This window comes from Canis aureus, chromosome 7 (assembly GCF_053574225.1).
Source record: "Canis aureus isolate CA01 chromosome 7, VMU_Caureus_v.1.0, whole genome shotgun sequence".
In the NCBI taxonomy this organism is placed as follows: domain Eukaryota; kingdom Metazoa; phylum Chordata; class Mammalia; order Carnivora; family Canidae; genus Canis; species Canis aureus.
Genome location: NC_135617.1, coordinates 32,566,416 through 32,581,640, shown reverse-complemented (window position 1 = coordinate 32,581,640; position 15,225 = coordinate 32,566,416). Strand labels below are relative to the sequence as shown.

General features: G+C 33.8%; 1 protein-coding gene across 4 annotated transcripts in view; it reads right to left on the bottom strand.

The window, feature by feature from the left end:
- Positions 1 to 15,225, bottom strand: part of PHIP (PHIP subunit of CUL4-Ring ligase complex) — a 131,862-nt gene that overhangs the window by 111,376 nt on the left and 5,261 nt on the right. For all 4 annotated transcript variants that reach the window (XM_077903303.1, XM_077903301.1, XM_077903299.1 and 1 more), the window contains exons 5-6: positions 4,279 to 4,429; positions 4,094 to 4,192 (exon numbers count right to left, since the gene is read on the bottom strand). In XM_077903303.1, coding sequence (XP_077759429.1) covers positions 4,094 to 4,192; positions 4,279 to 4,429 — 250 coding nt within the window. The remainder of the gene's footprint in view (positions 1 to 4,093; positions 4,193 to 4,278; positions 4,430 to 15,225) is intronic.

Below are 15,225 nucleotides of genomic sequence, written 5' to 3'. Positions count from 1 at the left end.
CAGGCAGTTGTGCCCCAGGGACATTTGGGAATGTCTGGAGACATTTTTTGGTTGTCACAACTGCAGGGGACAGGGGGTGAGGAGTACTAGCATTTACTGAGTACATGCAGGGAGGCAGATAAAACACCCTATAAGGCACAAGATGATAGCCTACAACAAAGAATTATCTGGTCCAAAATGTAAATAGTGCCAAAGTTACAAATCCTGATTTAGAGCTCAATCCTAGGGTACAGGAATAAGACTAGAGGCAAGCGGGATCCCTGGGTGGCGCAGCGGTTTGGCGCCTGCCTTTGGCCCAGGGCGCGATCCTGGAGACCCGGGATCAAATCCCACATCGGGCTCCCGGTGCATGGAGCCTGCTTCTCCCACTGCCTATGTCTCTGCCTCTCTCTCTCTCTCTGTGACTATCAAAAATAAATAAAATTTTTTTTAAAAATTAAAAAAAAAAAACCTAGAGGCAAGGGATTAGGTAGTCTATAAATTCTAAGAGAGCAGAGGTCATGTTCTTATTTTTCCTGCAACTTGATCCTAGCCCAGTGCCAGATAGAATGCAGAGAGATTCACTTAATTACTTAGTAAGTGAATGAATGATATTAGAGCTCCAGGCAAGAAGTACAAAACCTAAAATGTGGTTGTTACAGTGGCAATGAAAACCAGATTCAAGAGACTAGAATAGAATACATATGCCTTATTTACTAAATGAATTTAAGAAATAAATTAAGAAGTCTAACTCCCAGGCTTGGAATAACAAATTTCAGAAGGTCAGAAGTTCTATTTTACACATTTTAAAGTTTCAGACAAATGTGAGGTATTCAAATTGAGTGGTACAACAGTTTGCAGATAGTCTGAAAAAAATCTAAGAAAGGAAAATCTAATTTATCACCACACTCATCTTAAATGATCCTGAGTTGAAAGCAGGAAGTTCAATTTAAAAAGTAAACAAACCAGGGGATGCCTGGGTGCCTCAGGGCGTGACCCAAGGTCCAGGATCCAGTCCAGCATTGAGCTTCCAGCATGGAGCCTGCTTCTCCCGCTGCCTGTGTCTCTGCCTCTTCCTCCCTCTCTCTCTCATGAATAAATAAATAAAATATATTTTTAAAATAATAAAATAAAATAAACAAACCTTAAATGCAGTATGGTAATGTGGATCAGATCCTGGACAAGAAAAAGTAATTAGTGGGAAAATTTGGTGAGATAGGAATAAGACCTGGTGTTTAGTTAATAATGTGCCAGTGTGGGTTTTGTAGTTTTAAGAAATGTACCAGATAATGTAAAATTTTAACATTAGGAAAAACTGCATGGAGGGTATAAAGGAGAAGTGAATTGTGCAACTTTTCAGTAAATAATTTCTTATTCCTAAATTAAAAGTTTATTTAAACAAGTTGTACCTCAAATGTGTCAAAATTTAAATATCTGAATCTACAGTATAAACATTTAAATCTACAGTTTATGAAAAACTAAAATGTTAAGAAGGGTTTTTTTCTTATGTCCGTTGATACTTGGTAGTACTATACTGACCAAGGAAAGAGCAAATCTTTAAAGGTAGCAAGAGAGAAAATGGCAAAGAGGAATCAATAAAAAAAATTAAGTCAGTACTACAAATGTTCACATTAAAAAAAAAATCTAACCCATACTCTGTGGTAGCTTGAAATGATACAATGTATCACCATGGAGGCAAAAAGTCTGATGAACTTTTCTTCTATTACCATCCTATTCCCAATTTTGTAGCAATGGCAAAACAAGACTGTCACCAAGAGAGAACTGTTAAGATGTGACACTAAACTATAATAACTAGAGTCACTTGATTACTCCAGCTTTTCTTTAGTGACTTAAAAAAATATACGCAAATACAAAAAAAGGAGGTAAAATTGGCATTCTAATAATTATTCTTTTAGATCAACGAACTAATATATTCCTGAAAAATGAATGAAAGAAAAAAAATTATCTTAAACCCTAGAAGTAAATTAAGTCTTTCAAAAAGGTAAAATATTATCTACTTGTTAATTGTTACCTGACTATACCAGTTGCATTTCTGCTGTGACATAAAACTCAAGATATTTTTGCCACGTTCCCTATCAACAATATTTACTGATCTGACCATTATGACTTAATACCAATTTTCTTGAGTAGCCAAATGCCACTACTTCAAAGCTTAGCTTATTGAAAATAAGGCATAGCAAAACGGGAGTCAGTCTGGTTTCATGACGCACTAACCTGGTTAAGCTGTGGAACCTTTCCATGCCTCAATTTCCTTCTCTATAAGAACAGTTCCTCTTATAGACTATTTAAGGTTTTAAAGGAGAAAATAAATGGAAAATGCTGGAGTACTGCCTGGCACACGTAATTACTCATATAGCAAATGTTAAGAGGAAAGTTACTGTCAATCATTCTTGAACTTTCATTGACTACACCACAGGGCTATCGGACAATGTGTTCAAAGAATAACATAACACATTCCCCTTACTAGATAGATCTGCAGTTTTTCAAGAGAGGATGAACTTCTCCCTATAGGGGAAGCTCCTATAGTATTTTACTTTCCTCTTCTTGAAAGAAAACTATTCTGCCTCCAGTATAATTTTCTAAGTGCAAATACAAAATATACTCTAGTGTCTAAAATTCTTTCCTGTTTTAAAAGTTGTTCTTTATATACAGATTACATATAGATATTATTATATAACAAAGACACTTAGGCTGAAAACAAAATCATCCACGATTCCCATCATACAAATAGGATACCTTTGAAAAGTAGGACAGAGAAAACAAATCAGAATACATCACAGAGACAAAAAGATGCAAATCATAAAAGAGAAGGTGATAAAGAAGATAAAGTAAAAAAAAGTCTGGCTCTATTCAACTGGAGTCCCAAAGGGAAGAGAACAGAGCAAAGATGGTATTGTCTAAGACAAAGGCTGAGAATTTTCCAATGCCAGTAAAAGACAATTACAGATTCAAGAAACCCAATGGATCTCTAACAAGATAAATTTTCAAAAACCCTACTGACACCAAGACATATCATAGACAAACTGCAGAAAACCAGCAAGAGAGATCACCTTCCAAGCAACTAGTTAGAGATATAAACCCACATATATCAATTATTACATATATAAGACAAAATGCTCTACATAAAACATAAATATTGCCATACTGTATTTTTAAAAAGCCACTTCTACACTATTTTTAAGATATGGAAAATAAAAGAACAAAAAAAGGTTAAAAAGTAAAACAACGAGAAAAGGTATACTATATAAACATTAAGCAAAAGGCAAAATTGTAATGTTGATCAGTAAACTTATCCAGAAAAGGAAGAAATAGGATTTGGATAGGTGGAAGAAGGAGAATACCACTCCTGAAAAGGTAAAAGTGGGGGGTGGAAGAAGAGACTATAACTAAAACATGAAAGTCACTGAAAATTAAATTTAGACTGGTGCTAGAGGAAGTATGACAACATTAAAATATCTTATCCTCTTTTACTACCTTGAACAGAACAACATAGCAGGGTAGAACTAAATAAGATTCATATTACAGTGCTCTAAGTATGACCTGGAAGGGAAAGAGGGAGAAGACACTGAAAGCCTAAGATTAGTTTGGAAGACGCTACTACATACAGTGATCCAGGTAAGACAAGGGCCTAGTAATAGAAAAGATAGAAGAGATAAAGGAATGAATCTAGGAGGTATTTCAAGAGGAAACCTAGCTATATCAGTTTTCCTTCGAAATTGTAAAGGGAAAAGAAAAATGCACTATGCTTTATAAAAAAAATAACCGAACTATTTTTGTTTTCCACCATTTTAACTAATTTGTACTACGATAGTCATACACAAATCAATCTCATACATTTTAAGAAACATTTTTTTGTAAAGATAAACCATCGACAGGCTAGTTAGCCTACATAAGGTACAATATGAACAATCCATAATTACACATGACTTCTTCACTATTAACATTACTGACACAGCAAAAAATCTGGTATCTTTTTCCTCTTTGAATGCTAATGCACATAATATGAAATTCTCTTGAAGTAGCTAAATATTTTTATTTTTGAAAGCTCTTTACCAAGAGAATATCAACTTGGTAATGAACTCAAACAACTCACCAATGCTGGGTGGGCTACCATAGTTAATTGGTGACTCGGGTGGTCTTCCACAATGCAATGCAGCCAGAGCAGATCCTTTCCACACAACATGCTTGCAACCTATTAAAACACATATTTTTAAGGATCCAAAGATAGGACATACACACAAAAAAGAATGTCTAAATCCTGTTAGAAATTTTTCATACTTTTATTTGTGCGTAGCAAGGACTGTCTTCCAGCTCCTAATAAAGTTTGTACTCCAGGAACACTTTGTGGAATTTCTTGTTCAAGAAGAGGTCCTAGCCGATGACATATTTGCAGCAAGTGATCAGGTGCTAAATGTCTGTAATACTTCACCTATTATGTAAAAAACATAAAATACTGCTAAATAAGATGACATAGTTTCTTTATCGTAAATAAGATATACTTTAAAAAACAGTAATTTATTCTGGCTAGTCAACATTTCATTTTACTTAGGGTAAAAAGTTCATGCTTATTCTGTGCAACCACTGGACTTAATAAAATCGTTATCCCAACCACCACTGAATTCATTTAGGAGAAAAACTGCTGAAGAATTAACATAAGTAAATATATCCAAGCAATAAATTAGCAAATTCTAGTCAATTCAAATAATGAAGAAAAAAATATATAGCATTATAACCTAAAATGATGATGTTGTAGTTCAACAGTTTAATTTTGAAAAACTTTAAGCAAAAAAGTCATCCAACAATAAAATACAATGAATGTTTTGGATCCTTTACATTATAAAAGAATTATCTCCAGAATAATTAAGGATAAAAAAACCTTAATAGCCCACGTCCTCATCACAAAATTTAAAAACACTTATATAAGCCTCTATGAAGAATTCTGTAATTTATTCACAACAAACCTTTGTAAGAAGACCAAATTCCAACTATTCATTTAAATAAGTCTCAACTGGCAACCCGGGTGGCTCAACGGTTTAGCGCCGCCTTCAACCCAGGGCCTGATCCTGGAGACCCAGGATCAAGTTCCACATCAGGCTCCTTGCATGGAGCCTGCTTCTCCCTCTGCCTGTGTCTCTGCCTCTCTCTCTATCTCTCTGTGTCTCATGAATAAATAAATAAAATCTTTTAAAAAAAAATGTTTCAACTATAAAATAAATCTACCTACTACAAAAAGTTTGGGCACTTTTGGAACAACTTAAAACACTGCTTAATTTATGCTAGCATTGGAAACCAAGCTATGAAATTCTAATGTTTTTATTATCCATCCTAAAAGTCTTTTCAAAGAATCTAAAGAGAATCAGAGGAAAAAGTTACACTATTTTAATCACTTTATAGCTACGTTATCAAGTCATAAAAATTTTCTCAAGGTACTATCTAAACAGTTTAGCGGTTCTCAAACGGAGTTCTGGGAATCCCTGAAGGTTTCTGAGGTAAAAATCATGAATACTAAAATGTTATTTTGCTTTGTCACTCTCATGAGTGTATGGTGGATTTTTCCAGGGGCCACATGACATGGGATATCACAAAAGACTGAATGAGGCAGCAAAAATAAGAATCTCTCTATTTAGCCAGACATTAAACATTCCCCAAAATGTAAAACAATGATTTTCTTCATAAATTTGTTTTGGAAAATAATTACTACAAAAAATGTTGCTTATATTAACATGAAATGAGCTTATATTATTTAAATGAAATTTTAAAATTTGTTTCTTTTTTAAAAAAGATTTTATTTATTTATTTATTCATAGAGAGAGAGAGAGAGGCAGAGTCACAGGCAGAGGGAGAAGCAGGCTCCATGCAGGGAGCCCAATGCGGGACTCGATCCCAGGTATCCAGGATCACACCCCGGGCTGCAGGCGGCGCTAAACCACTGTGCCACTGGGGCTGCCCTTAAAATTTGTTTTTAATCTTTAAATGATAAACAGATTATAATCCATGTAAACAAAGAAAATTCAATGATTTTTATTAATATAAAGGGGTTCTAAGGCCAAGTGTTTGAGAACTGCTACTCAAGTTCACATAGTAATAGCAATTTTAGTATGAATTCCCTGTAAGACTGATTTAGGAAGGGAAGTAAAGGATTAAATCATTTCATTCCATCTTGCAGTATCTGCTATACTGTACCAACAGGAGAACTTTAAGGTAATTTTTAAAAAGTTAGTGAGGGGTGCCTGGGGGGCTCAGTCGGTTAAGCCTGTTTTCAGCTCAGGTCATGATCCCAGGGTGCTGGGATCGAGCCCAGCATGGGACTCCCTGCTCAGCGGGGAATCTGCTTCTCCCTCTCCCTCTGTCCCTCACCCTTACCTCATTTGTGAAAAAGTTAGCCAATACTCATCCTTCTAAGCTAGAGCCAATTCGGAGAAACCAACCTTACTTTTTAACATAATATGTTGCTGTCATAGAGACAACACGGAGCCACAGTGTCACACTGATAATTTAAAGTAATACAGAATGTGGCATACAGCAGATGGTCAGTAAGTACTAGTGAAATGAATATTTGAGAACAGAGGTTCTAATACAAATTATAAATACTACATTATGTGCTACTGAAAAATCCTGATAAATCTATTTGCTTTTTTTTTAAAAATCTATTTGCTTTTGTTTAATGCAATTCCCAAACTTGTTAAGCTACAGACTCCCTTTTCTCAATATCATTTTGACTAAAAACATACTCTTTAAATACCAGTATGCTTAGCTAAGTAAAAAACCATTTAGAAGAAAATATACCAAAAACAGGATTTTTTAAAATTGTATTTATACTTTTCTCTAATCTTCCCTAAAATAATTTACTCTAGAATAAAATTTAAATATTTATAGGGTCCCTTCCAGTTCTAAGTTATATATAATTATTCTGATGTGCTTTCTTTACATTGATCTAAATTCCTTTCAAAAATTTTACTTTAATCATAAAGTTCATTACTTATTAACTTTAGTTTTGTGATTATCCTGTTTTAGAGTCTCTTTGCAAAATACATTTCCACTAGTGAACCTGAAAATCCTTACTGAGGAATCCTTACTGAAGAATTCATAAAATATTATGAATCCACTTTTTCAGACTTAGTCTTTCCTTGGTGTATTTTTCAAAATCAACTTTCATTTTAAAGTTAGAAGATATACTTTCAGTTCTTAAAATCCTCAGGCTTTCTGGCTTTTGAGACTTTATACAAGCTGATCCCTCTGCTGGAAATCTTTTCTTACCCATCCACTTCCCCATCTCTATCTCCTTCATGTCTCAGTCTCACTGCTCTCCATGAGCTATTACAGTATCTCTGCCCCTTCTTTTTGGACATTCTATCTCTGTGTTTCCATAGCACATTATACTCCTTCCCAAAACATTCTTAACCTCACTCATCACTGCTCTATAGTACTTTTATCATATTAATTGTTCTTAATATATTTTGATATCTAGATCTCAGTGGGAATCTAATGATAGCTATGATCCTTTTCCCCAAAAATACACATATACAGGCCCTAACTGTCTTGCCCTGTTTTGGAGGTTCCTAAAACCCCTCCAGTAAGATTGCTAATTTCTGATCCTTGACCTACAAAAGAAGACATGGGATTATATCTTGTTTACCTATCTACCCAATGCTTAACATAGTACTTGTAGTTAAGTGTTTATTTCCTCGGTAAGTGAACACATGACAATATGCAGTAACTACTGACTTTTCTGATTCTATCTAGCCATTAAGTGGCAAAGTTCTCAGGGTCCAGGATCCCAGAGCCCAGTTCCACATTCTATTTCATCTCACTCAATACTCTCTCCTTGAACAATTATTATACCAATGATTCCCAAATTTGTGTCTATAGCCTATGTTTGCATATCAAACTTCCTTAAGACATCTCTCTTTGGAGTCCCAAAGCCTCCTCAACTCAACATAATGCACAAATGGACTCATGATAGTGTTAACATGCCCCCTCCCGAAATGTTTCCTACCTTGGCAAACAACACCATCCATCTGTCCATCATCTATCCATTATCCAAAAGAAGTCACTTTTTTTTTACTGGGCCTATTCCTCCTTTCCACCTCATTCCCAACATCCAAGGAGTCACCAAGTTCAACTGATTTTCCCTTCCTATTAAACTCATCTACCCCTATCTCCATAATAATGACCCAATTGCAAATCATCTTTGCAATAAACTCCCATCTTTCTCATATCCACTCATGCCTCCTACCTCATTCTATTCTATAATCCCTTCTATTCCAAACCTATTCTCTATATTGCAACCATAATGCTCTTTCTAAAACCTTTATCTCGTCAAATCACCCTGACTTTAAAAACACTTCAGAGATTTTCCTTGCTCTTTGGCGATCCAACTCCTTAGCATGGTCTACAATTCCTAAAAGGCACATATGGTCCACTCATATTCCTTTGCTTCATATGGCACATTCCAGCCTTACACGCTCCACCCCCTACTTTCCACATTTAGACATACTAGCCATCCTTCAGGTTCTTTACCTGCACTCTCCTGTCAGGCTTTACCCCTGTGGTGCACACTCTAATTTCCCTACATCTTCTTGCCCAAACTACTCTTCTTTGTGCTTCAGATCTTCCCTTCAATGTAACTTCCTTTATTTCTTTTTACCTTACCAGTCTAAGTATGTTATCTTGGGTGCATGCTCTCGGTGACTCTTCCAGTTTATGATCATACATTTACCAATTTTATACCAGCTTATGATTATACATTTGGAAGTTTAATAATTTAATGCTTTTCTTCTCAATTTGGGAGCATTAACTAGAAGAAAGTAAGAACCATGTCTCATTTTGGTCCCAGCTGCATCATATACACAACATTCATATATATATATATATATATGAATACACACACACACACACACTTTTAAAAACCAATGAAAACTTTCTTTTGCCACCTCTTGAAAACATTATTCTTAATTATTATTAATCCATATCGCTATGATCAATAAAATGGATTTTAAGAAATTAAAATACTTCAGGTAGCCCAAGTGGCTCAGCAGTTTAGCACTGCCTTCAGCCCAGGGCCTGATCCTGGAGACCCAGGATGGAGTCCCATGTCAGGCTCCCTGCATGGAGGCTGCTTCTCCCTCTGCCTGTGTCTCTGCCTCTCTCTCTCTCTCTCATGAATGAATAAATAAAAATCTTTAAAAAAAAAAAAAAAGAAATTAAAATACTTTAAAAATTAAAATGGTTCATTTATGGCTATACAGATACAATTTTTAACTTTCAAAGTGGTAAGAACACCGTATCTTTAATTTTATAGCTTAAGATTTTTAGTTTGAAAGGACTTTTATTTATATATACTAGCAAATAACTAAAAGGAAATTAAAATTAAAAGGGAAATTGGAAGTGATATTTTAACAAAATTCCTTACCCAAAATGTCTATATGTGGATTCTCAGTAGCTGTTTGTACACTATTCTTAAAACAAAAAAACACTAATTCTAATTACTACTGATTACTTTCCATAACCAGTGCTGCTTTTATTTTAAGACATTCAACACATAAAAAATATGACCAAGTTAAAAGTTAACTGTGATAAATATTAACACTATCAGAGCTAACACATACTGACTGTACTCTAAATGCTAAGCCTTGTGGTAAGCGTAGTTAAGTTATACATACGAAAGTTCAGCTCATTACTTTAACAACCCCTAAGAGATTCTACCTATTTTTTCCATTAATAAAGAAATTTTTGTACAATAAGAAAAACAAGGTTCCCAAGATCATAGACATTTAGTGGATGATAGAAATAAGAGTCTAACCAAGATAGTGTAACTCCAGCCCTCATTCACACTGCCTATAGCACCTACTGCCTCAAATATATATCTCAATATTGAAGCTAAAAAAGAGACATTTTGAATAGTTTTCAACAGACATTAACCTGAGCCAGAAAAAGAAACATTCTAAAATTCTTTTTCACTACTAAGCAAACGAGTACAAAAGCATAAATTCCAATAGGTAAAGGACACTTATAGGTAAACAACTAAGGATAGAAAATAAAACTACAATGATAGGGTGACAACCCTACACATTATCTCCCACTGTGGCTAAAGGAAATCAGTGTGATCAAGCCTACTTTTCTCAGTATTTCTAAGATTAAAATTTTAAACTTTTAAAGTCACAAAGTATAAATAGATTAAATAATCAAAGGATTAATACCATAAGATTTATGATTACTATTCTTAGAAAAGAAAAAAATGCGTATTTATCATCTCTGCTCCATTTTTAAATTTTCATAAACATGTCATCTTCTCTAACACTCAGATATAAGAGCCTGCTTTATGGATACAAACTCTGACGCCGACCCCTGGAGATTCACTCCTACACTAGAGGGTTAGTCAGAGCTTTTCTAAATTCATATCCCCAACCCCACCTCCAATCTCATTTGAAAATCATTTGAAATAGTAACAATAATCTCTGCGCTAACTGTCCATAATTAATGGTTAAAACCTGAATTAAAGGTATCCCTTTGTAAATATGTTATCTAGAGCAGAGGTCAGCAAACATTTTCTATGAAGGGTTGGACGGTAAATATTTTAGGCTTTAGAGGCAACTAACTGTTGTATGTATTTTTTTTACCAATTCTTTAAAAATGTACTACTTTAGCTTCATGGTCTTACAAAAATAGGTTTCCTACATGATTGACCTGCAGCAACCATAGTTTACCAATTCTGATTTAAACAATTCTCGGTTTTCTCAATGTTTCCAGTGAGGGGATAACAGAATTCTGTTAAGGACACAATCATGCCTTACCATCTTGGCCCAAATTATAACCCTGTATCACTCCTTTCTCAGGTTGATATAAAACATTTCTAGAATCATCAATAACAATTAGAACAACAAAATCCTCTTCTGAAAATGTGAACCATAGCAAGGAACAAGAAAAGCCTGAGCTCTTTGAGTCGTTTACTTTCCTGCATCTTTAGCTAAAACAATCCACTTCTGCTTGTGATGCTACTTCATATAAATAGCAGCTCTTCCCAGCCAAGAAAAGGCTGCCATTGTCAATGGAAATTATCATTAAAAGGTAAATTTTATCAGCAGGAAGAAAATACAAAAAATTTGGAAGCCACTGTATTCCATCAGACACAATGTCGTTAAGAACACTACTCAATTTTTAAAGAAAAGGTCAGTAGTTTGATTGAGAGCTCTAAAGTCAAACAGTCTAGGTTTAAACTTTCAGAGTTCGGGGAAAACATTTACTCTACGTCTCAATGTCCTCATCTGCAAGACAGAGACTTCCAAGTCACCACCTTAGGGGGTAGTCATAGTAGGTGAAGAAGCGTTGGCTGTCACTTTAATTATACTCCACATTACATACTACATGTTGCTCCTTCATGTTGAAAATCTTTCTAGACCTACACAGGAAAAAAAACATTTTGGAAATCTTTTTAAGGACATTGCTAAAATGAGGTTAGAGCAATAGAATTCATTAAACTACTTGATTACCTGTGCTAACTAGAAATGTCAGTCCTTCTTTTAGCATATAATTAAGGAAGTCCCTATAAAAATAAAATCCACCAAATATTTAGCACGACTATATCCTGAACACCTGATTGGTTTTAAAAATGTCCATTTTTCATATCTGTTTCTCAAATTTTTTCCAATCTGAAAAACTGAGTTCTAAAAGGTCAGCTTAATTGAATACATTTTCTTACTTTTATAATTATTCTAACATATATTCTATAATTTAAAATCATAAATTTAAAAAATCTTATTTGCTATTAAAAATTCTCTAAGCCTATTTTTAAAACCAGATCTCAAAATCTCAAAACTTTAAACTTGTAATTATAAATCTCTTACCATTATTCCAAAGTATATGTTAAATTACATCTACAATCTTTATTTATTTTTTAATATTTATTTATTTATGATAGAGAGAGAGGCAGAGACACAGGCAGAGGGAGAAGCAGGCTCCATGCAGGGAGCCCGACGCGGACTCGATCCCGGGACTCCAGGATCATGCCCTGGGCCAAAGGCAGGCGCTAAACCGCTGAGCCACGCAGGGATGCCCACATCTACAATCTTTAAAAGCAAGTTTACATATTCTGAGCATTTTTTAAAAAATATAAAAGCTTTCCACATTAAAAAAATATATAGAATACTTACTTTGTGCCAAGTATTCCTAAAATTTATCTTCATAAGCAAATAAGGTTTAGCATTTTCCCCACTTCACAGATAAAGGAAACTGAAGTCCAAAGGTTACAGTTTCTGTGAAGTCATACATTAAGAGTAGGAGAAATTCGTAATCAAACCTAGGTCTCTTGATTCCAAAGTTACTGTTATTTTCATTACATTACAATTTCCTTCTCAAAACCGTAGTTCCGGCCCACGGTCATACAGGTCTTATAATTACAAACTTAATAGGATCTACATAACCATTTTTCAAGTCAAAAACCTCTAATCTTGGTAACTATTCTCAGAAGGGCCCTTACACGCCTATGATTTCTTTATAATTAGAAGTATAATAAAATTAATATAGAACCTTATTAAGTGTCAAAATTAATCTTGGTGGTCTATTTATTCTTAATTAACTATCAATAAACATGCTTGAAAGACTGTATCTTCTATTCACAATTTAGTTAACCACCTAAGAATTCATTTAGATAATTCAGCTACTATCATCAACACAGTTATCAATACAAATCTGTCTTTTAAAGAATATAGTGCTCTTCTAAATCTTATTCATCACAATCTGACTATACTTTGCTAAAAACAAACAAAAAAACTCACCCACTTTAACCAGAATTTAAGCAGGTCTCCACAAACCACAAAGGATGTTCTATAAAAATTAATTTAAAGCACCATAAAATGACAAAACTTAACTTTTTAAAATAACACATTTTGAAGTTTTGTTTTTAAATCAAATATTTTCTAAACAAAATTTGTGCAATAAGAAATCCTTTTTAAAACATTGTTTACCAAAATATAAAAATCAAATATGAGATTCTGTTGGCAAAATTATTGTCTACCAATTTAAAGATGGAAAATTCTTAAACTGTTTACTCTTAAAATGCCCATATAAATACTCTTAAGAGAACGACCAGTTTCATTTTTAGTAATGTTTCGGTTTCAAACACTGCACTAGAAATAACTAACACCACACATACAATGGCAGTGAAGTTGTTTTAAATAAGTATCTCCAAATTGCTTAAAATTAGTATTTCCTCACCCAAAATCTAAACCAGAATCAAATGACACAAGGCAAATACTTCTCGCACTTATACTATAACCTCTGCCAAGACAGTCTATGTGCCTGTTCGCTACCTGATAGAGACCAAATGGGTCATGCCACCATGACCATGGGCCATCTGGAGTCTAGAATACATGGATTCTTTACTTGCTTCTTTGGCAGCAGGCTGCCATTATCCATGCTACCACAAATAACCTAAGCTTTGCACTATAAATCTCATTCCTTTTACAATTTAGTTTTAACTTAAGCAGAAGGTGCATCAGATCATGTTACTAAACTACATTTTCTTAATATCAAAAACAACTCATCCAATCAACCATACTTTTCCTTAGCTATGATTTCTGAACTCAAATAGGCTGCTTCTGTGTGTTTAAGGCAAATAAGGGTGGACCTGCTTCACACTTGATGACTCCCTTCTCTGTAGTGACCAAAGGTTCTCACCTATTTCTCTCTTCTACATAACTGTTTTTTTTAGCACACTGAATTCTCAGATTCTATAGAGAAAAGAAATACTATCATTTTCTCCAGTCTGTTGTAAAATACTGACAATCTTCTATATTCCATATGCTCGGTAACATATATTTACTCATTCCAAAATAATTTATTAATTTTCACAAGTTACTCATAATTGTACCTATAACATGGCTTCTCACAAACAAAATAAAAATTGATCATCTTTACACATTTTATATTTATTTCTAAAATTTTACATTCAGTTCCTATTATATATTAGCCCTTATTACTTTTAATATAATTACAAAAGCAACTTAAATATCTTAAAAGAAAAATACACTAAAAAAAAAAAAAAAACACACTCTCATTTTAATCCCTGACTTCCTTGAATTAAAAGTTCATTAAAATGGATACACTTAATACTCTGTTAACTTCCACTTTGCTTGGTATTACAGATACTCTTCGGTGAATTCAGAAACTTACACAATAAAAAGAACCTATCTAATATTATTTGTCCAGAACAAGTTGTGTAGGATACAATTTTATTTGCTACAAGTCTGTAGTGACATGAGATAACTACAAAATTTGGGGGAAAAAAAAACAACAACAACTGCAGTAGACCAGGGAAGGAGTTTCTAGATTAAAGACGACAACAACAACAACTTGTGGTCTGACAAAGAAATTGAGTTGATTAAAAAACTGGCATTCATAGGATTTATTTAACCTAGTGCTCACTTAGATTAATTCAAAAGAAGTCTGATTAAGCTCTGTTTAAAACAGAATCTTTAGGCCAGAACGACACATCTCCTCTCTGACAATTTAAAAAATACAAAGTAAAAAAATTTTTTAAAATAAATAAATAAATAAAAATACCATCTCTTGAGTTTAAAATTATACAAATCTTTGAACAGAAGGAGAGAAGCAACAGCCAAGTTTCCTCACATTCCTAAATGTCATCTGATTACCAAAAGATACAAAAGCTTCATATATTTTCTAATCAATTTTAGATATTTCAACCACCCAAACATTTCTGTGTTAATTATTTCACAAAAACAGTCATAGAATCCCTATACAGACGACCGAAATTTTTCTAGAATTCTATCCATAATGCTTTAAAAATTATTTATTATTAGCATTTATTATATTGTTTCTTTGTATCTTAGGCTTAACTATTTCATCCTTGGATCTACAACATAATTATACGAATAGTATCTTCTGAAGGTTTAAAGCAGGTTTTTTTTTTTTTTTACACCGCAGCTGCTATGTTCAGAAAATCACGCACACTTGTTTCTGGAATAACACTTTCTCTTAAACTTTAACGCATTTATAAAGCTGTAACTGGAAACTTTACTACCATGACCAAAGTTCTGATAATAGCAAACACAAACTCTTAAGTAGTGCTTGATCTGTCCCAGTTATCACTCACAGAATCCTACAAATTAGGGGCTATTATTAGCCCATTTTACAGACTGAGAAACAGACTCCTGTAATACTATTCAGCTTTGTAACAGTCATGTAAAACGCCATTGTGTAGTTGGG